General features: G+C 56.0%; 1 protein-coding gene across 7 annotated transcripts in view; it reads left to right on the top strand.

The window, feature by feature from the left end:
* The window catches only part of TTC7B (tetratricopeptide repeat domain 7B), a 275,490-nt gene that overhangs the window by 232,011 nt on the left and 16,097 nt on the right, over nt 1–27,382 (top strand). For 5 of the 7 annotated variants that reach the window (XM_070798024.1, XM_070798023.1, XM_070798022.1 and 2 more), the window contains 3 exons: nt 64–114; nt 8,992–9,132; nt 19,078–19,280. In XM_070798024.1, coding sequence (XP_070654125.1) covers nt 64–114; nt 8,992–9,132; nt 19,078–19,280 — 395 coding nt within the window. The remainder of the gene's footprint in view (nt 1–63; nt 115–8,991; nt 9,133–19,077; nt 19,281–27,382) is intronic. The other 2 variants (XM_070798025.1, XM_070798027.1) reach the window with 1 other exon arrangement.

The raw sequence follows: 27,382 nt of genomic DNA, 5'->3' as shown, positions 1-27,382 counted from the left end.
AATTTTGATTTTTCAAATGTTTGTTTCTTGGTTTTAATTTTTGGTTTGATTTGTTGTTCCAAGGCAACTCTCCAGAAGTATACTTTCATGGTTTTCCCTCCCTTTTTTCAGTTAGTAAGTAGTTTACCGATCTATTAACTTTTCCGAGGGTCTCCAGAATCACGCTACCCTCCACCGCGCAGTGTGTGCTGTGGCTGTCGATTCCTGGGAGTGTTCGGATGGCCTGGACCCTAAGCTGCCACCCGCTTGCTCACCCCTCGTGGGGCCCAGCTCGCTCGAGATTCTAACGCTTCCTCATGCAGCTTGGGTTTAAATACGGAGGAGGCAGCACTTGTCTGGAAAGGACTACAGAAGGAGGCATTGCAGGAAAAATGCCCAAGGGAACGAGTGCGGTGGGGGTGTCAGCAGCCCCTCGGCGACTGATCAAAAGTGTGAGACATCTAGGCTTCCCAGTGAGGGTCATCTGTGGATTTGGGGTAGAGGGAGCTAGTTGAATCTCAAAATTCCTTTCTGGTTCAACCCTTATTAGTACACAGAAAAAGCGATTCCCTTTCCATACGGTAAAATGAGGCTTGACGTATTCATACAGAGGTGTTAACCCTTTCGATAAAAACAGCCCGAAGTCTCTGGAAGGCCAGGGGAACCTGGGTTCCGCGGGCAGTTCTGCAGAGGGGCCCACGCAACCCATTTAACCTTCCTGGCCTTGGATTCCTCACCTGTGAGGATCTAAATTTGCTTGTTACTCTGTTCACACACCTGGGCTTCCCACGTGGCACTAGTGGTAAAGAAGCCGCCTGCCAATGCAGGAGACACGAGAGACACCAATTCGGTCGCTGGGTCGGGAAGATCCCCTGGAGAAGGAAATGGCAGACCACTCCAGTATTCCTGCCTGGACAGAGGAGCCTGGCAGGCTACAGTCCATGGGGTTGCGCAGTCAGACACAGCTGAAGCGACTTGAGCACGCTGTTCACACACGCTTTTGTGGTTTACCAGGAGCTGATCCTGATTTTAAGCCTCTACCAGCCCCTGTGGCTCCCTGAGGGCAGTGACCGGCCAGGCGGGGAGAGCTGGCCTGGAACGTAGCCGCCAGGCCGCCCCCCACGGCGCCCTCACTCCTGAGCTGAGGAGCCCAGGCGCCCCCGTGCACCTACCTCAGCGGTCGTCATTCTGGAGGGAGACCTGGGTGGATGTCCTACCCTCCTCTCCGAGAATGTGCCGGCTCGTGTTCCCAGCTTCATTTTATTTCACCGATTCTGGTGAAAGTGCTGCTCTCTTTAGGAGCCCAGAGAAGAGAATGATACTAAGGAAAACACACCCCGCTCAAATGAAGCAAGGTGAGATACAAGGCCGAGGTGGTGAGCGTTTTATTATTGACCTTGCGTTTTCTGACTTAAAAACATCCGTCAGGATCAGGAAGTGACCAAGTCGGTGAGGTGGTGACTGACTGTACCTTCTGCCTCTGCCTAACAGAAAAAAGTCCCTTTTTAATCTATATATGAAAAGGTCACTCTAATGATGGCCCCACTGCTTTTGAGGGGTGGCAACTGAAGTGTAAATGTTCTTGCTCTTTTTTCATTAAAATTAATTCTCTTAAAAAAGTAGTTCGGGCTTCCCTGGGAGTTCAGATGGTAAAGAATCTACTTGCAACGTGGGGGTCTCAGGTTCCATCCCTGGGTTAGAAACATCCCCTGGAGGAGGGCACGTCAACCCACCCCAGGGTTCCTGTTTGGAGAATCCCACGACAGAGGCTACAGTCCACAGGGTCACAAAGGGTCGGACACGACTGAGCGACAAACACTGGACACTGCCGCACGTTCACTTAGATAGTTCTAGGATGTCTCTCCCTAAACGAGGTTGAATGGCAGTTCAGGAGGTGGACAGGTCAGTAATGCAGCCCTCGGGCTAACGCCGGGCGTGTGTGTCCGGGAGTGAGGCCGCGGCCCAAGCCGGGAGCCTCCTCCCCGGGCCGCATCCGCACAAGCCGCTTTCCCCAGGGGTGGGCGCTTCGGTGCAGAGTGGCGGGCTCAGGACTGTGCAGCGGTGGGGTTGGGGCAGGTGGGGAGCCTCCCCGTGTAGTCCTCCAGAAGGTACTGCCTCCCGCCCCGCAGCCGGCTCCCGAGCTCCCTCCGACGGCCGGCCCCCCGCATGCCTGCTGAGCGCCCCGCCAACAGCCCCGGAGCACGCTGGCCGCCGCGCATGCCCCTGCCTCCGGGGTCCTTCCCGACGCTTTCCCTGGAAAGGACCACCCCTTTCCGGAGGAAAGCACGTCCCATCAGGTCTGAGCTGTGCTTGATACTCTGTGAAAGTCATTGGGAGTCGTGACCTCGTCTTGGGACTGGGGGGTTGTTTTGTCCAGATGTACTTGGCTATCTTAGTCTCCTTTTCGCACAGGGAACAAGGAAAGTAGCTACGAGAATAGCCCCCGAAGTTCCCGATCCTCGGAGCCCACAAGCAGGCCTCACAGTGGGCGGGAGGCGGATGGAACCACAGTGGCCCCCAAGGCCGCTCTGCTGGGGCGCACCCCAGCTCCCCGACTCGAGGGGAGCGGGCAGCCCTCCAGGGGCCAGAATGCGGAAGGGAGACCCTTGACAGCCCCGTGTGAGGAGCCCACCCCCCAAATCAGAGGCAGGACCACCCCCAGTGGAGATGGGGATTGTCCTAACCCGGGGCTGAGGGGTGGGCGTGGAGGGAAAATGGTCCGTGTTTTTTAAGGATTCAGAGAACATGCGCCTGACTGAGCGCTGCAGGGACAGGTGGGGCCCTGTCCTCCCCTTCCTCACCGGCTGCTCAGGCCCGGGCCGCTGAGGCTCTCAGAGCGCAGGGACCCGGTGCGAGGAGGTCGCTGGACCACTTCTCATCAGCGCTCAAGCCTCCTCTTGAGAAACAGGCATCCTTCTCCTGTTAAAGATGGAAGGTTTCAAGCCCAGCTGTCTGGCGGAATGCTTAGTCGTTCAGATCACCGTTCAGTGCGCGGGGCCTTTGAGAAGTGAAGCTGCTTTTTTTTTTTTTTAATTTCATTGTTGGGGGAGGGGCACAGCTTCGAAGAACCGGAAGCTGAGTGAACTCTGCCAGCAGGTAGCACTGAGTCAATTCAGGACCGAGGGAAAACACGTGCAGAGAGCTCTGGGCAGTGGGTAATTCCTGCACACACGGGCTCCTCTCAGAGCAGCGCCAGAGGGCGGGTGCCTGCGAGGCTGCGCGGGGCAGATGGGACGCGGGTGACGAGGAGCGAGGCCGGAGCCGGTGCAGCCACGCGCCCCGCGCTCCCCGCGTTCACGCGCAGACCGAGCTAGCGCTCCAGGGCTGGAAGCAGAGGGCAGCCTGAACCCCGCGCGAACACTTAGACATGGGTCCTTAGCTCTTCGGCAGAGGGGTTTTTTGTTCTTTTTCGCACTTCAGTAGCACAGATGTCAGTTGTTCCTGGGCTGTAATGCTCACCAAGTCGGCAGGGTTGCACCTTTGACCTGTTCCTCCTCTACACGCTGTGAGGATGGGAGGGGAGAGGGAAGGTGGACATCGTTCAAACCACAGCGGCTTAGGTACCACCACCAGAAGAGTCGAGAGGGCCACTGGAGTATAAAAACACGCCAGCAGTCAGTGACCCTGCTTGTGAAAATACAGGTGACCGAACACAGCCTGGCTGTGAAGTTTACTGCCTTTTGCTTAACAGCGTTACGGGCTCTGAGATTCCTTTGCCTGATGAACTTCAAGTATTGAACTAGGGTCCGTGTCTGAGGCCTGTGTGAAACTGACCACAGGTGTAGTGAGCCAAGGAGAGGATTTGGAAAGACAGCAGCAGGCAGTGTGAGCTGGCTGGACCCCGTGTCCTGCTTCTAGCAGAGTTTCTCTATGGGCTTCAGGAGATGATAGGAATGGGGGTAGGAATCCTCCAGGGGATGCGGAGCCTGCATTCTGCTTCCTGAGGTCAGGGGCCCTGGCTCCTGGCCCCTCGGCCCAGGCTCTCTATCAGCAGTACCCTTCCACACCCCACCCAGATGGTCGTCCTAAGCGGGGACTCAGATAAAGACCCTGGAGGTGGGGATCAGAATAGTTCTTCAAGCAGTGCTTTGCCGACGTATCAGATGTCCAAAGCAGCATTTTCTCTTGGGCATCTAGGTGGGATGAAATTCAGCTCCAGGACATCGTTGCCCCATGGACACAGAACCTAGGCCAGGTTTCAGGGTCCGCTGTCACCTGCCCACGTCAGCTGTCGGTTCAGTTGGTTTCACGGTGGCTTTTCAGAGCCCCTGCACCCTGTGACTGAGGGACTTGGTGGCTGCTCGGCCCTGAGGGTTCCAACAGGGATAAGCACTTCTCGAATTAATGTGATAAATAGGAGATGCTCAGCGGCCAGACACGTCCCCTGGCTCACCTATCAAACCTGATTATCTGGAAGCTTATTCCTCCAGAGTCTTGGATTTCAAATTAGAAATATGCCTTCTGTTCCCACTCTGATTCCTTTCTCAAGCCTCAGTTTGTCCATTTCCCTTGGAGGGATAATCCTCTTAACCCCCATGCACGCTGTAAGAATACATTTGCCTTCATGAGAAAGAAAAGGGTTGCTTTAAAAATAGGTTGGTCAGGACTAGCATTTCTAGTTTACCTATGTAAATCAAAATCTATCTTGGCACTTACCATTTCAGTCTATGCAACAGTAAGACGCAGTTTGTTTTGATTATTTTTTGTAATCAGATTTATCTATTCTAATTCATAGTGATGCTTAGCCCTTTCTTCCTCCAAATTCTAACCCAGTGAGAGAGTTTGATATATTTGCACTATTGCTAGGAAGAGTGAAAGTGAAAGTTCAAGTCGCTCAGTCATATCCAACTCTTTGCGACCCCATGGACTATAGAGTCCATAGAATTCTACAGGCCAGAATACTGGATTGGGTCACCATTCCCTTCTCCAGGGGATATTCCCAACCCGGGAACTGGATCCAGGTCTCCTGCATTGCAGGCGGATTCTTTACCAGCTGAGCCACAAGGGAAGCCCTATAGACATTAGCTATTAAGTATTTTTATCATTATTGTAAATCACCTGCTCTTGTTAATAAATATTGAATGCTCAAATACCCACCCCTCCCTCAGAACCTGAAGGGTGTCTGCCCCGTGAGACGTGTGTGAAAAGGGATCATGTAGGAAGGAAACAGTTGTTTCTGATGAACCTCAGTCACCCTCCCTTTGTAAGGGGGTTAGTTACACTGGAGCTGGGGAGCCCCTAGGTAAGAGCAGTGTTAATTCATGTGCACCACGGTCAGCCTTAGTGCCAGTGGTTGGGAGGAGCCCTTTGAGCCGGGGAAGGTTCTGGCCCCTGGGCGGTTAGGGAAGGAGGGTAGGGCACCGAGCCGTGGTTCCCTCGAAGGGGGCCACTCTCTTGCAGATGTCATACAGTGACAAGTCTGTTGGCAGTGCTCATTCACTCATTCATTCGTTCGTTCCATGAGCATTTACCAAGCACATTTCAGGGCCTGGCATTCTTAGCCCCTAAAGTACCTAGCGGGCTTCCCTGGAGGCTCAGCTGGTGAAGAATCTGCCTGTAACGTGGGAGACCTGCGTTCCACCCCTGGGTTGGGAAGATCCCCTGCAGAAGGGAAAGGGAAAGGCAGAATACTCCAGTATTCTGGCCTGGAGAATCCCATGGACTGGGGTTGCAAAGAATCGGACACGACTGAGTGACTTTCACTTCACTTTCAAAATACCTAAATGGAGGACATGACTCCTGTCTTCCAGAACCACCCAGTCTCATAAGAGAGACAGTTAGGTTAACGTTAACGTAAAACAGTGTGGTCTGTACAGGGATCACCATGACCACAGGAGGATATGGGGCACTGAGGTCCTGAGGTCTAACGTTTTGCCTGAGAATGGTAGGGAGGAGGATCCAAAGGCTCACGGCAGCCTTCCTAAAGGAGGTGGTATCAGAGCTGGATTTAGACGCTCGATTTGCAGTTAGACTAGTGTCTGAGTCACCTGCTGGCTATATGCATTTGGGTAACTTACTCACTAAATCTCAATTTTGTCGTCTAAACAATGCAGGTAACAGTGTTACCTGCCTCAGAGAATTGTTTAAAGATTAAATGAAGCAATATACATAAAATGCAAACCAGAGTGCCTGGAACAGGCCTCTAAAACTGATAATCAAAAATGATAATCAAAACTAGTTCACTAAAACTGATAATCACCACTGCCGGCATCATCATTTGCCAGACCTTCTTCACAGTGAAACATGAGTATGTGAAGAATAAATGAATTTAGTTGTGTATGTGAGTGAGTGAAGTCACTCAGTCGTGTTCGACTCTTTGCAACCCCATGGACTGTAGCCCGCCAGGCTCCTCCGTCCATGGGATTCTCCAGGCAAGAGTACTGGAGGGAGTTGTCATTTCCTTCTCCAGGGGATCTTCTTCCTGACCCAGGGATGAAACCCGGCTCATTCAGGCAGACGCTTCACCGCCTGAACCACCAGGGCAGCCCCAGTTGTGTATAGATATCACAAAGAGAAGGAACTTTGACGTTGTTTCTGAGAAGTTGGTTTGTGAACCAAACAGATCATCTGAAAAGCAAAATTAGCCCTTTGTCTAAAAGTCACAAATCCTTGTAGCCAAGGAGTCTGAGAATCTAGTAGAAAATGTGTAGAATTTTTCTAGAGCAGTGGTTTATTATTTTTCTTTTTAAAAAATGAAACATTTTAAGCATTTCTCAGTTTTGATTTCATTTTTGATTTCAGTCCCTAACCCATGTAAACAAGATCTCTTGAGGGGCCTTGCAATAACTTTGCAGAGGGACTTCCCTAGTGATCCAGTGGCTAAGACACCACACTCCTGATACAGAGGGCCCAGTTTTGATCCCCAGTCAGGGAACTAGATCCCATATGCCTTGGCTGAGACCTGGTGCAGCCAAATTAATTAATTAAAGAAAATGACTTCGCAGAGTCCAAAGGGATTCTGAGATAAAAGGGCTCTGAGAACCTCTGTCCTAAAGAACAAGAGCTTCCTGGTCCCCTTTCCCCAGATCGCTGGGCTGCAGGGAGGCAGGACCGCTCAAGCTGGCTGAGCTGTGTAGACGAAGCCCTCAGGCTTTTCTTGACCCACTGTCATCTAATAACACCCTCTTCCTGTCAATCCAGGTCGAGGCCTCAGTCTTAGCTGTACGTTGGTGTTACCTGCGTTATCAACGAATAGATGGCTGGCCCCACCCCTAGCATCAGTGATGCTGTAGCTATGACATCATGGTCATTTTTTTTAATCCTTAAGTGATTCTAATGTGAAGCCAAGGTTGAGAACCCCTGTTGGAGGTAGTCAGTAAGAAGGTAAGCCAGCTTGGTAATAGGCTCAGGATGTAGCAACAGCAGTTTCATTTATATAACTAATCATTGCTATTAAAAATCTCAGAGAAGCTATGTCCATCCTTGTTATCAATTTTTAAAATGCTGATTTTCCATAAAGAGGTTGAAAACAGAACAAGACCCCCAAAACCAACAGCAGTTTCATCATCTTGCTGCTTAGGTTTTTTTTTAAGTAGTCTGACACACTTTGTCTCTGCACGGTCAGTCCTTAGCTGAGCTCCATCAGCTCTCTTGTGTCACCTTTGAACTTGGGCTCGTGGGCCTCCTCGCACAGCAGCGCTGACTCTGGAGGCCTCCCTGGGCCTTCTCCAGAACCGTCCTCTTACGTGTCCCCGTGGGTGCTGTCTGGGGATTGTCCGCAGAAGCTGGATTCTCAGGCTGGTCCCCAGCCCCCTCCCCCGTTTCCCTTCCACCAACCCCCTCCCACGGAAGGATTTGAGTATATTGAGAAAAATCCACGTTTCCTTCATGTTGGGACTGTCAAAACACAATATGGATGGCCAGTTTATCACTGCAAATACTCTTAAAAATGAGTAAATTATGGTACATTTGAAAGCCCCAGCAGAAATTATTTTTATGCTCACAGTCTCCTCTTACCCAGAGTAGACCCAACTCGGTTTATTTGAGTAGTCAGCGTGTATCTCTCTATAATCACCGTTTTCAACCTCATAATAAGTTGATAGTTACCACTGACAGGGCTGGAATGTTTATCTCTGTATTTCACTTGAGGATGAATTATAAATTAAGAATGTTGCCAGCGAATATAAATATCACCAGTTTTCAATCTGAAATAACTGAGACTCCTGTTCTCAGTTCTGAAACCATTCCTCCAAGAGGGGATGTGGGAAAGAGGTGGGGAGAGACCCCTGTTTCAGAAGGTGGCCCCTGTCTGGCAGGAGCTCCCCAGGTCAGCATGGGAGGAACGTGTGGTTTGACTCATTTGATGTCTGAGTAGCAGCCCTTTGGCCAGATCCCCCTGGCTAGTGAACCTGTCCCAGCCTCAGAAGAGCAGCTTTCACAGAAGAGTAAGGCGGGCGCCGCCTCTGCTCTGACCTGACCTCCAGCGGGCTGGGGTTAGCCTCGGTGTAGACGTCTGCTTACATAGCGGGCAAAAGTGCGTGCTTCTGTAGTTTTTAAGTCACATCCCAGACTATGACCCCAGATCCTTCAAAGGCCAGGGAACGAAGTGGGCGGTTGCTGGGTGTGTCTTGAGACCAAAACCCTCCATGCGGAATCCTTCGAAGCAGCCCAGGGTGGTCCCTCCCCTGCCCCCCAGGGAGTCTCCAGGTCCAGGCCCCCGGGAGGGTGCTCTGGCGCCTGCCTTGGTCGCCCTTCAAGCATGCCGGGTTCAGCAGCGTGTCTCTGCCGGGTGTCCCCCTTCTCAGCCCACTCGAGGCTCCTGGAGAGTCGCTCTGCAGTCTAAGCTCTGTGGTGACTCAGAGGGCAGCTGAAGCCAAGGACAGGATCTAGGATGCCAGGCCCCAGCGGTCGCATGGGGTGTGACCTTCGAAACCCAGACACCCCCGGGGAGGGACGTGCGTGCGTCTTGGTCTCGTGTCTGTGTGGGGGCTGTGGGGCGTTTGGGGTTGGCTGCTTCAGTCTGTCCTTTCACCTCTGATGTGGTCTTCTCGAACCCCCACCCCAACCCCGCAGGCTCCATCCACGCCACATCAGTCGCGGCCTCCAGAGTGGAGCAGGCGCTGTCGGAAGTGGCCTCGTCCCTGCAGAGCAGCGCCCCCAAGCAGGGCCCCCTGCACCCCTGGATGACGCTGGCGCAGATCTGGCTGCATGCAGGTACCGCTCTGCCCCCTGCCCCACCCGGCCTGCCGCTGCGCCCAAGGGGGGGCATGTGCCCGGGGCAGCAGTGTTCACGCGAGAGCAGGGCCACTGCCCCCCAGACAGCCTCTGCAGGGTACCCAGAGGTCCAGTGGTCCTGCTTCAGCTCTGAGCCTCAGTTTCCTTCTCCGAACCATGGGGTTCACCGCACCCTCTCCTAGGGTGATGAGCCTCGGTTTCCTCCTCCAAACCGTGGGGTTCACCGCACCCTCTCCTGGGGTGATGAGCCTCGGTTTCCTCCTCTGAACCGCGGGGTTCACTGCACCCTCTCCTAGGGTGATGAGCCTCGGTTTCCTCCTCTGAACCGCGGGGTTCACCGCACCCTCTCCTAGGGTGATGAGCCTCGGTTTCCTCCTCCAAACCGCGGGGTTCACCGCACCCTCTCCTGGGGTGATGAGCCTCGGTTTCCTCCTCCGAACCGCGGGGTTCACCGCACCCTCTCCTGGGGTGATGAGCCTCGGTTTCCTCCTCCGCACCGCGGGGTTCACCGCACCCTCTCCTGGGGTGATGAGCTCAGCGCCCCGCGCACTCTAGCAGTGACATCCCAGAGACCCTGGGAGAGGGGTCGGGGTTCGGGTGACAAGTCGTCTCCGTCTAGGCGGGGAAGGGGCGGCACCCTGTGTCCAGGCTCCCCTCTCTGACAGCACTCCTGGGGACCCTCAGAGAGTAAGGCAGGTGCCATGGCTGTGGGGCGGGACACTAGCCCAGAAAGCAGGTGTGACCCCCCCAGTTTCACACGGCTGCTTCTGCATAGCTAGGAAGTCCCCCCCAGTAAATCCAGCACACGGGCATGTTCGCATGAGAGTCCTCCGTAGGGAGCCGGCGATGGCGGCTGAGTTGCTGGCATGTGTGTAGTTCTGTGTGAATGATCACTTTCTCGTGTTTTAGCCCTTGATCTCACAGGGCTTCCCAGGCTCAGCTCCCGGGGTGCCTGGTGAAAGCCCACATCTGGCTGGGGAAAGTTCTTCTTACCCACCAGCGCCCATCTGTTTAGTCTGCTTGTGCCAGGGCTAATTGCATGATGCGCAATCTTGTTTGCAACCTTTGTGTAAGAAGACACAGTTGGGTTTATATACCTGGCTTGGGCATGTCCCAGAGCCAAGCTCAGGCAGCGCCTTCTGTGAGCCGTAACAATGCCCGTAAATTAACAAATTATATTCTTCTGAGCAGAAGCACAGACGAGGGCTGACTCACGGCCTTGCTCATTGTTCTCCCTGCGCAGACGCTTGCCAGCGTTCGGCCTAGGGGACTTAGACGGGCTGATGCCTCCTTTGCGGCTTGCTTGCAGAAGAGCCCGGTCCCCTGTCTAGGATGTAATGGCCATCCTCTTCCATCACCCTCATGAGCACTGATGGCGAAAAACAGAAAGAGAAGGGGTTCCTGTTAGTGTCCAGGTCAGGTGAGGCTGCCTGAACCTGCAGGGCTAGTGGAGGGGCAGTGTTGTCCTTTAAAACGGGCACGAAGTCGAGTTACTGCTGTTGTCTTTAATGGGCATTTACTTGGCTGCGCGGTGTCAGTGGCGGTAGGCAGGACCTTCAGTGGCTTTGTGCAGACTCTCAGCTGTGGCACGTGGGGTCCAGTTCCCTGACCAGGGATCCAACCTGAGCCCCCTGCACTGGGAGCGTGGAGTCTTAACCACTGGCCTGCCAGGGAAGTCCCTGAAGTTGAGTTTTGAAAGGCCAAAGTCTGAAAAGCCAGAGGGCTGATGGGGACCCTTCCAGGCTGGAGCCAGCTCCCCGGACCCCTCAGGCCCTGCCGTTCTTGCCCGTGTCTCAGAAATGCTGATGACCTGGATGAGGGTCCGTGAGTCCAGGACGCCTTCGCCTGCCCGTTGTGTGGTAAGACCACACTGTGCTCCTCTTGGCATGGCCTGCCATGACTCTTGGGAAGAAACTGCATATCTGCTTCTGAGAGCATTGACGAACTTGGCAGCTAAGATTCCATTTGGGGTTGTCCTAGAAGTTTTATTAATCACGTGACATCCATTTCTCATTGCCATAGCCTATAAGAGAGAATAAAGCTCTCATTGCTATTAATAGGTGTGGCTTTTAACATTATAGGAGTTGGTGGAATTGAATTCTGGAAAGCAAATGTCATACCTGCCGTATAAGCTCTGAGCAGAATATAAATCACGCATATATAGTATGAATAGTGGCATAAATTAGAATCTTATAGGATTGGTGCCATATTGACTCTTTGAAAGCACTGGCTTTGTTTGAGTCAAGATTAGAATTGTGTCATATATTCAACCTAGTCTTTGAAGAGGTAAATTCAGAAAGAATTCATAAAACAAGCTTCCACTGAAATGTAGGATTCTACCATGTGTGGTTTGGGCTTGACTGCTCTGGGCGGCAAAATGCAAGTGACCCACATTTTTGAGAACGTACGGAAACTAGGGAGCATCTGTGTCCATCCTCAGCTCCAGCAATACCACCAGCTTCTGCAAACAGCGCAGGTTTCAGAGCAAGCTAGATCAAGGCCCGGAACCCCAGGCTGGTGTTTCTGTGGCCTGTGGGTCTCTTCTCTCCTGGTCATTTTTCTGTGGTCTGAGTGTAGCGGGAGCTGGTGAGGCGGCGCCCGATGGAGGAGGCGCCCGGTTTGAGAGTAGCAGGTGAGGCCACTCTGAGGTGACCCAGACGTCCAGCCTGTCGTACAAGCAGGTCCCGGCCGCGGGGTGTGTGTCTGAAAGTCAGAGAGGTTGTGACCAGGAGCCCTGAGCCTCTGCTGCTCTGAGGGGCCAGCCGCCAGCCCTGCAGGGAGCCCAGCCCAGGAGAGCAGGGGCACTCAGCCCCTGAGGGCCCCCGGGTGGGGAGGCCGTGCCCAGGGTGACCCCCTGCCCCAGCACTTCTGACCCAGAGCCCCCGGCTCCTCCCGGGACCCCCGGCAGCCGACCCCCGTGGGTTGTCCGTGTTCGGCCGCTTGGTTCGAACCTTTGTGACAATTTCATTTATATTATGTTTGAAAAAATAATCCAAGCTCATGGTACACCATTTAAAGGGCACAAAAGACACGGAGTGGAGGCGTTCCCCACACTGAGCACCGGTCACCCCCCTCCACGGCCGCCATGTGAGTGGCTGCACACCTGCCAGAGGGGTGACGCTCGTGGAGGCCGCTACCTGTCACGTCAGAGACCGAATCCACTGTGTGAACTGACCATCTTTTAACCAGTGATCCGCTGACTCATGTTTAGATTATTTCTAGTATTTTGCTGTTACAGACAGGCATCAGTAATAGCCTTCTGAACACTGTTCTGTGTGACTTCAGTTCAGTCGCTCAGTCGTGTCCGACTCTGTGACCCTGTGAACCGCAGCACGCCAGGCCTCCTGTCCATCACCAACTCCCAGAGTTCACCCAAACCCATGTCCATGGAGTCGGTGATGCCCTCCAACCCTCTCACCCTCTGTCATCCCCTTCTCCTCCTGCCCTCAGTCTTTCCCAGCATCAGGGTCTTTTCCAATAAGTCAGTTCTTCACTTCAGGTGGCTAAAGTATTGAAGTTTCAGCTTCGGCATCAGTCCTTCTGGGTAAGGGTAATTCCTAAAAGTGGAATTGATCAAAAGTTACTCTTTAATCTTGGTAAAGTTTGTCACATTGCCTTCCGCAACTGTGCCAGTTTGCATTCCAGTCAATAAGGTATTAGGACTTCCCTGATGGCTCAGTGGTAAAGAATCCACCTGCAATGCAGAAGACCCGGGTTCAGTCCGTGGGTCAGAGAGATCCTCTGGAGAAGGAAATGGCAGCCCACTCCAGTGTTCTTGCCTAGAAAATTCCATGGACAGAGGAGCCTGGTGGGCTGCAGTCCCTGGGGTTGGATACAACTCAGTGACCACACAGCAAGATGCACAAGGCGCTTCCTCACATCTTCAGGGCACGACGAGTTGTCAGACTTCCAGACCGTTGCCAGTCTGACAGGGGACAGCGGGGCTCCATTGTCTGCTCGTGGGTCCTGCCATTACCTTCTTAGGTACTGAGCGTTTCTTTTTGGTTTGTGGCGTTGGCTACACGCCAGAGAAATTTGCCTTGTGTCATACGCGCTGTCTTTTCTCTCATTTAGTTTGTGTTTTACGGTTTTGTTGTTGTGATTTTTTTGCCAATTTTTTTTCCCATTTATCAATCTTTTCTTTATAGCATCTGGGCATCACACGATGTTTCAAAAGCAACTGCCCATTTTTACGGCCTCTTTTCCTAAAAGTTCCAAGTATCTTCCAGTGCTATTTGTAACATATACACCATCTTATAGAGATCAGAAGGCTACTTTCCTCTGTGGTACAGAAGGGAAACCCAGGCCAGAGAGAAGCCAGCCCCTCTGTGGTCTCACTGAGACAGGAGTCAGGAGGGCTGAACTAAAGCATGTGAGGCTAGTTGCACCTCAAGACGTATCTCTCTGGGAGTCACAGATCTGTTTCTCTAGAAGCACACGCACGTGGCCACTGGCCATTGGAAATCCATACTTTCACAGCCCAGGGCTCAACCAGGGTCTTTCTCAGACCAAGCAGCTTCTTGGTGCCCACCCTTCAGTACCCTCTCTGGGGACGGCAGCTGAAATGACTTTGCGGTAGGTGGGTACTTTCTGCTTGTCACTTACTAATAATTACAGCTTTCGTTTTGGCAGCTCTCACCGTCGAAACCAGCGGCTATTCTTAGATGTGCAAGATCAGATTTTTGGATTTCTGCTGGGAATGTGAAGCTGTGACCCTCTCACAATTTCCTTGGCCCCTTCTGCCCTGCCCCCTGCCTGCTTCCTCCCGGCCGCCCAGAGGTGCTTCGGCGGGGTTGCAGGGTGAGCCTGTGGCCTGGGCACCAGGCCAAGATGGAGACAGCTTGCAGACAGGTGGTGTTAGGGTCCCTGCACAGGGTGTGCCTGCCGGAGGGAGCCGCAGTGCCCAGGGGTCAGGCTGCCCTCATGCCAGTCTCCGTGGGTCAGCCCTGCTGGCCCTGCCCTGGGTCGGAGGGGGGGGTGGATTCCCCGTCTGCAGCCTGCAGGTGGCTGACGTTTGCCAAGCACCGCGCATGTGTCTGATCTTATCTCAGGACTTCATGCGTCTTCACTTGTTTGCTCCATGCAGTAGCCATATAAAATGTGTGTGTGTTGAGTTGCTCAGTCGTCTCCAACTCTTGGAATCGCATGGACTGTAACCCACCAGTCCCCTCTGTCCATAGGATTCTCCAGGCAAGAGTACTGGAGCGGGTTGCCATTTCCTCCTCTAGGGGATCTTCCCGACTCAGGAACTGAACCCACGTCTCCTGCGTCTCCTGTATTGCCAGGGGATTCTTAACCGATGAGCCGCTGGCGAAGCCCAGCCGTACGAGGTATACTTACCTTCAGTCACCCCGTTTTACACATGAAACAGCAAGACAGAGGTCCCCCGTCACCCCCCTAGGGTTACATGGCTAACACGGGGAGAAGCCAGAATCCAGACCCAGCGTGGCCCCGGAGCCCCGGCCCCGCCCCGGGCGGCCCCCAGCCGGGAGCCCCGCCGGAGCCGCCGGAGGGTCTGAGCGCCAGGCTCTGGAGGGGGCGCTCGGCGGACGCGCGTGTCTCCCTTCGTGGAGTTTGCGCTTCAGCCGCGCTGGGCTCCCCGTGCCGAGGGCCCTGGGGCGGCGGGGCGGGCTGGGGAGAACGAGAAGGGAGGTGGCCGCCGGGACGTGAGAGGACCAGAGGGCGCGTGGTCAGACCAGGCCCGCGGAGGGCGGGCGGGGGCCGCGGGGAGCCGGAGCGCGTTCCTGGGACGGCGGGGGCTCCGGGGCGGGGAGGGGCGCCGAGCCGCGTCTTCCGGGTGAAGCTGATGGACACACACGGGGAGCTGCTGGGTGAGACGCGCGCGAAGGACTCCACGCGTGGTGGTGATTCTGCTTCCCACCACTGGCGGCCTGGGTGGGGGAACAGGTGGACATTGAACCCTCGCTTGAGGTTTGGGCAGGAAACAGGAAGTCGTGAGCGGCGTTTTAAAGCCAAGGAATGTGAGGAGACGGCCTGGGCCGGAACGCTGATGGAGGAAGGGACAGCCAGGACCCAGACCTGAAGGGACGTCCTTGGGGGTCCAGTTCTAAGACTCCACGCTCCCGATGCAGGGGCCCCGGTTCCATCCCTGGTCAGGGAACTGGACCCCACAGGCCGCACCTGAGAGCTTGTGGCCTGCGACTGGAGAGCCCTCACCCCACACCTGGGATCCAGTGTAGCACCCCCAAAAAATGGGGGAGGAGAGGAAAGCCAAATCAGTGGCAAGGGAGTGGTCAGCAAGGTGGGGGAAAGCGAGGGGGTGCTGTCCCTGTAGCCAGGGGGCTGCAGAGGGGCCTGTGTGGACCCCAGGGGCTTGGGTCCCAGGCTAGACCCAGGGAGACCCCAGCCCCGCCGCCATCTGCTGGGACCTGCTTCCCCAGGCCTGCTGCTCTCCCTGCAAAGTCACACCGTCGTGACAGTCACGGTAACGCACAAGCGTGCTCAGCAGGCGGTGATCACTCAGGAGCTTCTAAGATAACGGTTTCTAAGTCAGCCTTGCATTTTTTATGTATTTTTAAAGGTATGCTGCTGCTACTGCTAAGTCACTTCAGTCATGTCTGACTCTGTGTGACCCCACAGACGGCAGCCTACGAGGGTCCACCGTCCCTGGGATTCTCCAGGCAAGAACACTGGAGTGGGTTGCCATTTCCTTCTCCAATGCATGAAAGTGAAAAGTGAAAGTGAAGTGCTCAGTCGTGTCCAACTCTTAGCGACCCCATGGACTACAGCCCGCCAGGCCCTCCATCCATGGGATTTTCCAGGCAAGAGTACTGGAGTGGGGTGCCACCGCCTTCTCCGTTAAAGGCTATACTGCATGTATAAAATACAATGTGATGAATAATGTATGCTGAATACTATATTGGGCTTCCCAGGTAGTCTAGTGGTGAAGGACCCGCCTGCAACGCAAGAGTGACGAGACCTGGTTTGATCCCTGGTCAGGAAGGTCCCCTGGAGGAGGGCAGGGCAACCCACTCCCGCATTGTTGCCTGAAAAATCCCGTGGACAGAGGAGCCTGGCGGCTACGGTCCAGGGGGTCTCAAAGAGTCAGACACGACTGAGTGTGCACACACTGTACACGTGTATACATTAGGCATATAATGTGTGCATGCACTCACTATACCTGTATATAATAGTACATGTTATATTAGTTATATCTTACAGTATGCATATGTATTAAGTGTATATCATAATATACTCCGTAATACCGTCAAGTGTCCCCGTGCCCCATGCTGTGCAGTGCATCCTTGTAGGCTCTCTCTTCCCTAATAGTCTGCATGTCTCAGTCCCCTGCCCCTGCCCTCTCTGCTCTGTGAATCAGCAGTGAGTTTTCCGTGGATGGAGGAGCTTGGAGGTGCTGAGAGGTGGATGAGGAGGAGACAGGAGCCTGTGTTGGGCTTGGCATCTGGGAGATGGTGACACGGATACACGCGTCCATGGAGCATCAGGGATGGAGCCGCCCTGGTAGGGGCGGGGACACAGTCCTCACAGGAGACCCCTGAGGGGCCAAGCGGGAACAGCAGGGGTCAAGGACGGAGGTTAGGGGCTTCCGTGCCGGCTGCCGCGGCTCCTCAGGCGGGCGGCGAGTCAGGGTCAGCCGAGGGCCGGGGACAAGGTGTGTCACACACACGGGGGACACGGCGCCCTGGTCTCGCCGTCGCCGACACTAAGGGGTCGCCCTTGACAGTGGACACAGCTGTCTGCAAACCCGGAAACAAATGTCAAATGTGCAGCAGGACCCCAACGGGGCCTCCACGAGGGCAGGACGTGGGCTGCGCTCCTCGCGGACGGCAGGCCCGGCGTGGGGTCCCAGAGGGGCTCAGGGCCGGGCCGCACCCATGAAAGCAGAGCCCCTGCCTCCTTCCCCTTCCCGAGCCCCCCAAAGCAGAAGCAATGAAGGGCATTCCCATGGGAGAGGATACGGGTAGCTGCCTCCCCAGGCCTGCTGACTCTGCCGGGGGCAGGAATCGTGTGGGTTCGCAGGACCTCTGTCCTGTTAGCCCTCATGCGATTTCCACATGAAAGAGCCAATTCACGAAGGCAGGGGAGCCCGCGCTGCCCAGGAGGCCAGCACCAGCTTGCCCAGCTTGTTTCCCAGGCACCAGGCTCCTCTCCCTGGAGAACCAGGGCTTGGGGTGAGGGAGTGGTTTGCGGGGTCAGGGAGCCGCAGGATCCGTGGGAAGCTGGTCCCCATGCGCCTTTTCCTTCCTCTGCCCCTGCCAGCGGCTCGGCTGAAGGGCATCCGCACCAGGAGCGGCCCTCCTGCGGGTCTCAGAGAAGTGCCCGTGGGCAGCTGGAGCCCCAGGGAGCAGGAGTCTCAGTGAGGGGAGTGTCTCCGTCTCCAGGCGCACAGCTGGCCGGAGGGGTCCAGGCTGCTCAGCGACCACCCCCTCCACCGCCCCCCCCCCCCCCGCCGACCCCGCCCTCGCCTGACACCTCTGCGTGGTCCTGAGCCCCAGGCAGAGCGCGGGGCCCAGATCTCAGCCTCACAGCTGACACTGAGCGGGAGCCTGACTAGTATCCGAAACTAGAAGTAGGAACGGGGACACCGGGTGCTCGGGGGCCTGGGGGTGCATCCTGGGCTGGGTCCCTCAGTCAGGAGCCCCCCTCACCACTCGGGGCGAGACTCCCCAGGCCTGCATCTGCCAATGAGCTCAGAAGGCCCTTGTCCCTCTCTTTTCACCTGAATTTAGCCCTGGTGAAGGGGTCCTGCCTGTGGGGTCAGGGGAGGCTGCGGGCTGAGGGGTGCCCGGAGCGGGAGACCTCAGGGAAGGGGCGACCCCACCAGGGCTTTGCCGGGGAGGGTGGGGGCACGGAACACACGGAGGGGCTGGAGGAGACAGGAGCAGGGAGGAGGGCGCACCTCCGGAAGGCAACGCCAGAGGTGCATGAGAAAGAGCAGGCATCTCTCTCTTTTCCGTGGCGTCTTCCATCACTGGTATTCTTGTGTGCGTCCGGTTCTACACAACATGTTAGTCTGTGTGGAGCTTGGACGTGTGGGCACAGAAACAGCTTTCTCTGCCAGGGCAGAGGGCAGTGGTCAGGGCAGGACGGGCGAGGAAGAGAAGGGGCTGCCCTGAGCTGGGAGGCGGCATCGGTGGGCCCAGAGTGGGGGACAGACCGGCGGGCGTCTGCACAGGCCCTGCGTGCAGATGAGGGCGCCCTGGGGCTGCTGGAGGAGGGCTCCTGATGCTGCTGTTTGGAAAGTGGCAGCCTGGGGTCTCAACAGGCCGAGTCGGTCTCAGCTAATAGTCCCTGCAGGTGGTGGCTTTCCTGGTTCGGCCCAGGGCGGGGTCGGATCGAGCAGCCATCTGACTTCACACCCACAGACATGTCAGCCTCCACCCGCAGCCCTTGTCACACTTGCGGGCTTCAGAAGAACCGGCCGAGGGGCAGCGCCATTGCCCGCCTAGGGGCTGTGCACCTCTGCTTGGCCCGTCCTTGGGCTCAGCCAGCGCTTGGTCTGTGGACGTCAGACCTGAGGGCCGGTGTCCCGGGTGGGCCGGGGGGAGGAGTCCTCCGGGGGCGGGAGCCTTCCGGGGGCGGGAGTCCCCCAGGGGAGGTGTCCTCAGGGGGAGGGAGTCCTCCGGAGCGGGGAGCCCTCCAGGGGCGGGAGTCCTCCGGGGGCAGTGGGCCCGGCTGGCCTCAGGCCCCTCTTGGTGGTGACAGGTGTCCCCTCGGAGGCCCCACGTCCGTGACTCTCTTGTCCGTATCAGGGGCAGGAAGGACTGTCACCCGGCTGTTCCCACTTGGGCTGGGGCGGGCTCTGGGCCCTGGGTTTCCCAGACGGGCCCCTGTCAGGCTCCCTCGGGGGAGGTCGGCGTCCCAGCCGGAGCCCCGGCCCGCTGCAGGGCGTCTGGGGGGCCGTGACCCGGGATGCATCCGCCTGTGCTCTCGTTCTCACAGCGGAAGTCTACATCGGCATCGGGAAGCCCGCGGAGGCCACGGCCTGCACGCAGGAAGCTGCCAACCTCTTCCCCATGTCTCACAACGTCCTCTACATGCGCGGCCAGGTGGCGGAGCTGCGCGGGAACGTGGACGAGGCCCGGCGGTGGTACGAGGAGGCCTTGTCCATCAGCCCCACCCACGTGAAGAGCATGCAGCGGCTGGTGAGTCCGGGGGCACCCCTCCGAGGCAGCGGCAGCTCTGGACCCTCAGCCCGTGTGCCGGTTCCGGATGCACTTGCCGGCCGGGGGCTCCGGGTGCGCCTTCCCCGCGGTGGTCTGTGCAGGGGGAGCTCCCGGGAGCGGGCAGTGCACCGCCCGCCTGGGCGCCTGGGCCGACTGAGGGCAGAGTCTGGGTCAGAGGCCTCGGGCCAGCCGGCCAAGCCACCTTGTGGCTCCGGGCTCAGTGAACACGTTCTTGTAACCCTGGGCGCCGTCATTGTCCTCTTGGTCTCTGCGCTGTCGGTAGCAGCCCCCTTGGGGGGCCCACACCCCGGGGAGCCTGCAGGACGAGACTCTGAGCACTTTCCATTTTCGGGGGCCCCTTGGAGCCAAGAACGCAGCCTGTCCCCAAGGCCACTGGGTGGCAGGGACATCCGGTCAGAGGAGGGGGGACAGCCTCCCTGCACTGTGAGGACCCAGGGAAGTCACCCCAGCCTCCCGTAAAATGAAGACATTCAGCTTGCACCCAGAGAGGCCGTGAGGTTCTGTCTGGGGCTAAGAGGAGACGCTTTTGTAACTAATAAGTAAAATGTACTCCAGAGGGTCCCAAAGGCTCCATTCTCTCGCCGTTGCCCACAGTAACATCGCAAAATGGACAGAACTGAGCAGCATCTACTGGTTTTCAACAGAAGGTCGGGGCGCCCACCGTTAGGGACCATGCGACGTGTGTGCTTCTGAGTCAGCTCTGGGTTCCATTTCAGCCCCATCTGTGGTCCTGGGGCACCGTGGGCTGGCCACGCACCCCCAGGAGCCTTGGTGATTCTGTATCTTGACCCGCTCCGTACCCAGCTCACATGTGAGAACTCCTTGAAATGATCCACATGACGAGCCCAGCAGAGCCCCGGCACCCAGGAGGTGCTCATTCAACAGAAAACCGAAGACAGCCATTTTCAGTTTTAAAAATAAATTGGACCTTATAGTAATTATAGCTGTTGAGTTTTTTCAGCTTCCCTGTATGAGCCTTTCATAGCTCAATACAGCTTTATAAATAATCGTATGTATTATCCAAACATTCTTTTGTTTGATTAGAAGCATTACATGGCTTTTTATCTTTGTCTCACTATTTTAAAAGGAATTTGTAAAGAGCTTCTCAGGTCTCTCTGCCTTTGCTGAAGTATCACAGAAGAGGTATAATCAAGGCCATGTACCCAGCTTTTTATTAAAAAGAGGCAGCGTGTTTCTACCCTGGGGCCTATAAATTATTCAGAGAAGTATTTCTTGTTCATCCCCAAGGGGAACACATGAGACAAAAGATCAAATAGGAAAATCGCACCAGGAAAGTTTTCGGTTGCACCTTTGGAGCTTGGCAAGACACCTGAGCTCCCTGACAAATGCCAGGCGCTTTCCCTTCTGAAAGAAGCGGCCGCGGGCCCAGGCTAGGAGAGCTGGTAAGCGAGGGCTGGGTGATGAAGGAGCCTCGCCTGTTGGATCCAGAGCCACAGCTGAGCCTTCTCTGGCCCGCAGACATTAGCTACCTTAGGGGTCTCAGCAGTAGAAAACTGTAATAATAATAATAAACCCCTAAGATGTCTCAGTGGGCTTCCCTGGTGGCTCAGGGGTAAAGAATCCACGTGACAATGCAGCGGATATGAGTTCCATCCCTGGGTGCGGAAGGTCCCCTGGAGGAGGGGACGGCAGCCCACTCCAGTGCTCTTGCCTGGAGAATCCCATGGACAGTGGAGCCTGGTGGGCTACAGTCCGTGGGGTCACAGAGAGTCAGACCTGACCGGGCGACTAAGCACTGGCCGTTCAGGCCTGAAAAGATCAGGAAGAAGTGAAGACGAAGGGGCAGCAGGGAGACGAGGCTGTCTTTTCACCAGGTCACGCCCCAAGGAAGAGTCAGGGCTCTAGAGTTACATGGCAGAGGAGGCGGAAGCAGATGTGGGTGTCGGCACCCACCTGACTCTCGGGGAGCAGGCTGTGCAGTGATGGGAGGACCAGGGAGGCCTGCCTGGCCGGCCAGGCCAGGGGTCAGCAGTCAAGACTAGAAGGAGTTTGAAGAACCTGAGCAGCAAAGAGGACCTCCCCCAAAAGATCAAGGCAAGGGGTTCCAAAGGAAGGAACTGCCTGTAGGCCAACTGCAGCCCGTGGAAAAACCCAGAGGGAGGAAGCATCTGCACCAGCCCTAATGCTCGGAGAGAGAGGGGAGGGCAGAGGGGCTGTTGGAGGAGCTGTCTTGAGAGAAGGGAGCCATGTTCCACGTCACAGGTGGAGACCAGGGGCTGATGTTAAACCTGGAGAGTGGTACCCAGTCAGGGCCATGAGCTTGTTCCCCGAGGTGGGGACATTTGTTCCCTTTGAGAGTAGGTTAGTGGTGATGTGTGCCAGCCCCCTCCATCAGCCCAGCTCATAGGAGAGGCAGGACTGCAGAGAAATGCGAGCACAGTAATATTGTTAAAAAAGCATTAACGACTTGGAGGCAGATGGTTTTCATTAAAGCGTTAAATGCATTAAAGTTAACATAAGGTCAGACTTGACAACAGAAATGTACATGAAACTCCAACAAAAATTGACAGTTTTCTAATAGTTTCAGCCTTCAGAGATGCATTTAAATTCGTATACAGTGAGAAGAAAGAAGAGAAATCGTGTGTTTAATATTAATAATGAGTTAGCACAAGATAAGAGCTGAGTGTGGGCAGATAGTAAGGGAGCAGTGAGCTGATGGGCTGAGGAATTACAAAGTCATGCTGTTGACAAGGGAGGGATTCATAGAGTGATCAGACGTTTTCTCCAGAAAAATCTAAAGGCATATTTTCATATCATTTTTGCAAAAGTGTATAAATTTACATACATTTGCATGCTATGGTTAAAAAGCCTTTCACTCCCAAGACCCAAGATGAATTAATGAAACATGGAGCAACTGTTTCCATACCAGTAGTGCTGTGATCGGGAGTTGGGGGCAGAGCGGGGAACTGAGGGCAGAGGAACAGCCTCTGGGTGGCACCACCCAGGCCAAGGGTGGGCCGGGCTCAGAACCAGGGCCACGGTGACCAGAACAGGGCCAGGCTCCGCGAGCAGCGCCACGTGCCTGCCCTCCGATCATGTCAGCCTGGGCTCTCAAGGGCAGAATGTGAGATGAGGGGAGAGAGAGGAACAGAGCCTCTAAGGGAGAGGTAAGTGTGGAAGGAGGCCAGGAGGGTTGGGTGCAGGAGCTGGGGTTGGTAAGACCAGAGGAGAAATGTTGCTGAGAAATAGACTTATCCTGGAGCACATTACCAACGCGCTCAACTGGTCTAAAAAGGTGTGAAGTCAGAAGCAGATGGTGGGGCTCACCCAGGACATGCTGAGGGAGGCACGGCAGCGTGTGGGCGACGTGCCCATGCAGCTTTATGGAGGACACGAGCTGGAGAGGGACTGGACCCAGGGGCCCCTGCCCGCCCCCGGCCACAGAAAGGAAGAAGATGGAATAGTGCCCTGAGGGCGGGGCCTTCAACTGAGGCGGACAAAGATCTCAGAGCGGATGCTGAGCAGGAGAAAATAGAATGAAAGTTCTCAGGGCCATGCCCTTGTATGTCGAAGGTCTCTCAACAAGGCTGGATGCCTGTTCAGGGACAGAGGCCAGCTGTCCTTCAAAGGAGGGTAGTTGGGAGACCAGGGAGCTGGTAAATTTCTCCCGCTCTGCCGTGGGAAGTAGTGAGAAAGGCCCCGTGGTGGAGCTCCCAGAGAAGGGGAGGACAATGGGGAAAAGAGACCACTGGGGGCCAGGGGCCGGGCGATCCACCACGGGCACAGGGTGAAGGCCCGCCTGCCTGCCTTGGATGGACGGCCCCTTGATGGCGGGTTGCAGGGCAGAAAGGACCCATCAGTGAGGCGGGAAGGGATTCGTGCTCAGTGGAAAGACAGTTTGGGGATCACCATAATAAAGGGCCAGTCGAGTAACAGAACAAGCTTTTTGTTTGGGCATCAAGTGTCCAGAAGTGCTGGTTGACCTCTGTGGCTGGACTGAGGTGTGAGCTCCAGGCAAAGGTTCCAGGACGAGCTGTCCCTGAGGGTTTCCTCCATGATCTTACATTTTCTTTTTCTTTCTCCTTCTAAAAGTCTTTATTGAATTTGTTATAGTATTGCTTCTGCTTTATGTTTTTTGGGGGGTTTTGGCCCCAAGGCATTTGGGTGGGATCTTAGCCCCCCAAAGCTGGATTCAAACCCACATCCCCCACACTGGAAGGCCAAGTCCAACCACTGGAGGTCCAGGGAAGTCCCCTGTCTTGGGCTTTCTGAAACACCGGAAGTCTGCAGTGACGTCGAGCGTGAGAACTTTAGACGTGGGTCGCAGTTCTGTTTCAGGAGCACGTGAGTCGCAGAGGCTGGCAGAGAAGAGCCGTGCTGTTGGGAAAGTGGATTTTATTACGAAATACCCGGGGGCACGCCCTGTTGGCGGTGGGGCTGGAAGGAGGACGTGAAATGCGAGGCTCTGCATGGTTACTACAGCTTAAGTTGTTTTCACGGCTCTAAAGTTTGAGCCAGAAGCATCAAAACAAGGCTCACAACATCGCTCTGAAGTCGGAGCTTTCTTTTAACCATCTAGAAGCTTACAGGCTTGATTACTGAGGGGAAACGTTTCATCCTGTTATGCATGACGGGCCAGAAGGATGGCAGGGAGGGGTTGAATCCAGGGAAGGAGGTGAGCTCCGGCTTGCTTGAGGCAGGCAGCTTGTGCCACTAAATTACAAAACTCTGGTGTTTTTATTCCTCTCGCTCTTTTAAAGTGTCTGTCTGTTTCATGAGATTTGGGGGAAATTGCTTGCGTCTCATATTTCATTATTTAGAAGCATGTTTTCCAATGGATACCCCTGTTGGAGGAGAGAGGCAGCAGGAAGCTGGTGAATTTTTCAGGGTGATTCCAGAGATGGTCCTGCTGGCTCAGATGGTAAAGAATCTGCCTGCAATGCAGAAGACCCAGGTTGGATCCCTGGCTGGGGAAGATCCCCTGGAGAAGGGAATGACAACCCACTCCAGTATTCTTGCCTGGAGAATTCCATGGACAGAGGAGCCTGGTGGGCTATAGTCCGAGGGGTCGCAAAGAGTAGGACATGACTGAGCGATTAACACTTTCACTTTCACCAGAGATGGCAGCTGTCTGTGGATCTAATTTATCCATCAGTTTAGCAAGGGGGACCCGGGGCCCAGGGCACAGACAGACAGGGCAGAGCTACGCATCTTTGCCTTGGAGAAACCAGTCTTAGAGAAGGGAACTCTGATCCTGTTACTCTAGATGAGACCCAGGGACAATTAAGGTAATGGAGCAGAGTGGAGATGTCCTTCCCCTTGCGAACGCTCATCCTCAGAAACTGATCTCTTTCATCCAAAGTATCAGTTTCTCTCCTCGCACGGGAGGCGTGATTGGGAGGGAACAGAACTCTACCGCGGTCTAGTGAGAAGGCTGTCTCATCTATTCATCGTATTTCATTTACTTTCAGGATTTTAAAACTGCTTTTAAACATAAGGAGGACGATTGTTTGCTTTAAAGAAAGACTAATGAAATATTTAGAGGGCCACCCTTTCTGCACGCCTGTGTGCTGTTGATAGCCCTCTGAAAAGCGTACAGGCCTTCGTTTCTCTGCTGTCGTTCTTGGCTGTTTATCTGGGGCTCAGACTGACAGAGAGGAGGGTGCAGGGCTTCCTACCAGCTGCTGGTTCTCCAGCCAGCTCCGCTGCTGCCCTTTCATGGTACACACTGCCTCTTAGCAACTCTGACAGCTTCAGGCCCTTCCGAGAACTGGGAATCCTTGGCATGAACATAACCTTCACCTCTGAAAAGAAATTTAAAACCTCATCCTCCATGTCTGATGTTTATTCTTGCAAGATGTGGTGAAATCGAGAATTTCGTTTTTACTGACGGGAAAGACACTGCGCTTGCTGACCTGCCCCAGGTCACATTTCAAGTTAGGAGCAGAGCCAGGACTGGAAGGTCAAGTCTGTTAAGGGTCTGGAGCTTAAACAGTAGGACAGTGCAGCGGTCAAGGGCATGGCGCCAGGGCCAGCCCGCCTGGATCCCTGCTTTATCACTTCCCGACTGTGTGGCCAAGTCCCTTAGTCTTCCTGGGCCTCCATTCTCTCAGCTGTGGAATGGGGATAATAACAGTGACCGCTCAGTGGTATGGTTTTGCGGGTTGAGTCCCGCAGGCTCTCTAAGCACTTTCAGGTCACCTGCCCGTGAAGGAGGCCCCTCTGTGTCTATTTGAGGGGAGTTCTTTTCCGGAGGAGCTGACCTCGGGAGTGGCTTTCCCCCTGACCGAATTTCAGCAACCAGAGGAGCCGTAGTAAGAACATATCATGGCACATGCTTGGCCAGAAGCATGGTGCTTTCCTTTTCAAGTATTACTTTCTGACTGTGGCTTTTGAGCCTGTCGCCCTGGTCATGACGTCTGAAAGGCGTCAGGAAACAGCGGAGGCCTCCCCTGGCCTGACCTGTCTCAGGCAGAGACAGAAGGCGTCACCTCTGCCCGGGCTCAGGGGTGGCCATGCCGGGCCAGACCGGACTGCTGTGGACGATGGCCCGTGGCCCCTGGCCTGGGGCAGAGGCTGCACGGGCAGGAGGGACGGAGCCTCTCACGGAGCCGACTTGGGAGTCACTGCCCAGGGGAGCCTTTCTTGGCCCCCCGCCCACCCACCCTGGCGGGAGGTGTCGGCCCCTGGACCTCGCTCCTTGGAAGCACTGGGGGAACCGACACGGAGCTGTCTGCTCCCTGGGGGAGGCATCCCGCCTGGCAGCGCAGTGGCCGCGTAGACTGGGAGGTGACCGCCGGCTTGGGGGTTGGGGGGAGAGGTGACCGTGCCCTTCACAGCTGCCACCGCTCCCCTTGTGAGTGAAGGCCCGGCCCAAAGCCTAGGGGCCCATTACCTTGACTAGACTCAGCAGAGCCCGTGGGAACAGGCTAGTCTCGTCGGCGAGGTTCACCGGCTCTCCGTCGCCTCGGCCTTGGCTCAGGTACAGTCGGCTACAAGGACAGGAAGTGACGTAGGGGGCACCGTGGAGGCCTAGGCGGGGCTGAGTAACCGGACTTCCGGGCGGTGGGTTTCGGGACGGTCTCAGGAGGATGTGCCGGGCTCCCGGGCGGGGCTCCAGGTGGGCCGGCCTGGCGGGGACCCTCGGACCTGCTCCGGGGACTGAATGCGAGAGAAGGCTGCGGGGCAGCCCTCTGCTCGAGGGCTGGGAGGGCGCAGCGACAGCCCCTCTCACGCTCAGACTCTGTCCTGTCGTCTCCAGACACTCCTCTGTGCCAGACCTTGAACCCGAATGGGGGGCGTGGTGGCCGGGACCACAGACAGCCACAGCTCAGGACTGGAGTCGCGTGGCCTCGGCCCCCAGGAGCAGCGTCGGGGTGAGAGGCCCGGCCGAGGGGAGGCGTCTGCCGGGGCCTCGGGGTCTCAGTCCAGTCGGGACGCGGCCCCGCGAACACGCCCACAGACAAGAGGCCTAGTTCCCGACCAGAGATCAGAACGGCAGCTCACAGAGAGTCCACCCGTTCTTGGTCGGAGCCCTGTGCGCTCTCCCTGTTCCCGGCCAAGCTCCATACCAGGCCCCAAGGCCTGACCCAGACACGGGTGCTGGGAGGCTCAGGTGGTCCCCGGGGCGGCGGCGGGGGCGCGGAGGCAGCTGGTTGGCACGGCGGCACCAATGGGCTGCGCTGATTCAGGCAGCACCTCTCCTGCCACGGAGCTTCTTCAGGGGCCGCTTCTCACCCACCTTCTTCCCCCGAGACCAGGGCCTCCCGGGGAACGCCCCCTGGAGACAGCCCAGCCCAGCGAGGGACAGCCTCCCGTGCGCCCCGCGAGTGTCCCTAAGCATCGTTTCCTGTCTGAAAAGAGCGACACTCAGACCCCACCGCCCCGGGCCGGGTGAACTCTCCTGCGGGGTTTCTGTGGGTCACCCCTCTGTCCTCTCTCCCCAAGGACACTTCCTGGTCCCTTGATGGTGACTCAGCCCTTCCTACTGGCTCCCCCATGGACCGTGGGCCTGGTGTCCTGTCGGGGCGAGACCACCTCTGCTCTTGGTCCCAGACTGAGGGAGATTCTTCTTTCACCCCCGACCCCCACCCCAAACC

Source organism: Bos indicus, chromosome 10 (assembly GCF_029378745.1).
Source record: "Bos indicus isolate NIAB-ARS_2022 breed Sahiwal x Tharparkar chromosome 10, NIAB-ARS_B.indTharparkar_mat_pri_1.0, whole genome shotgun sequence".
Lineage (NCBI taxonomy): Eukaryota > Metazoa > Chordata > Mammalia > Artiodactyla > Bovidae > Bos > Bos indicus.
The sequence above is the reverse complement of the archived record's forward strand: the minus strand, read 5'-3'. Positions and strand labels throughout refer to the sequence as shown.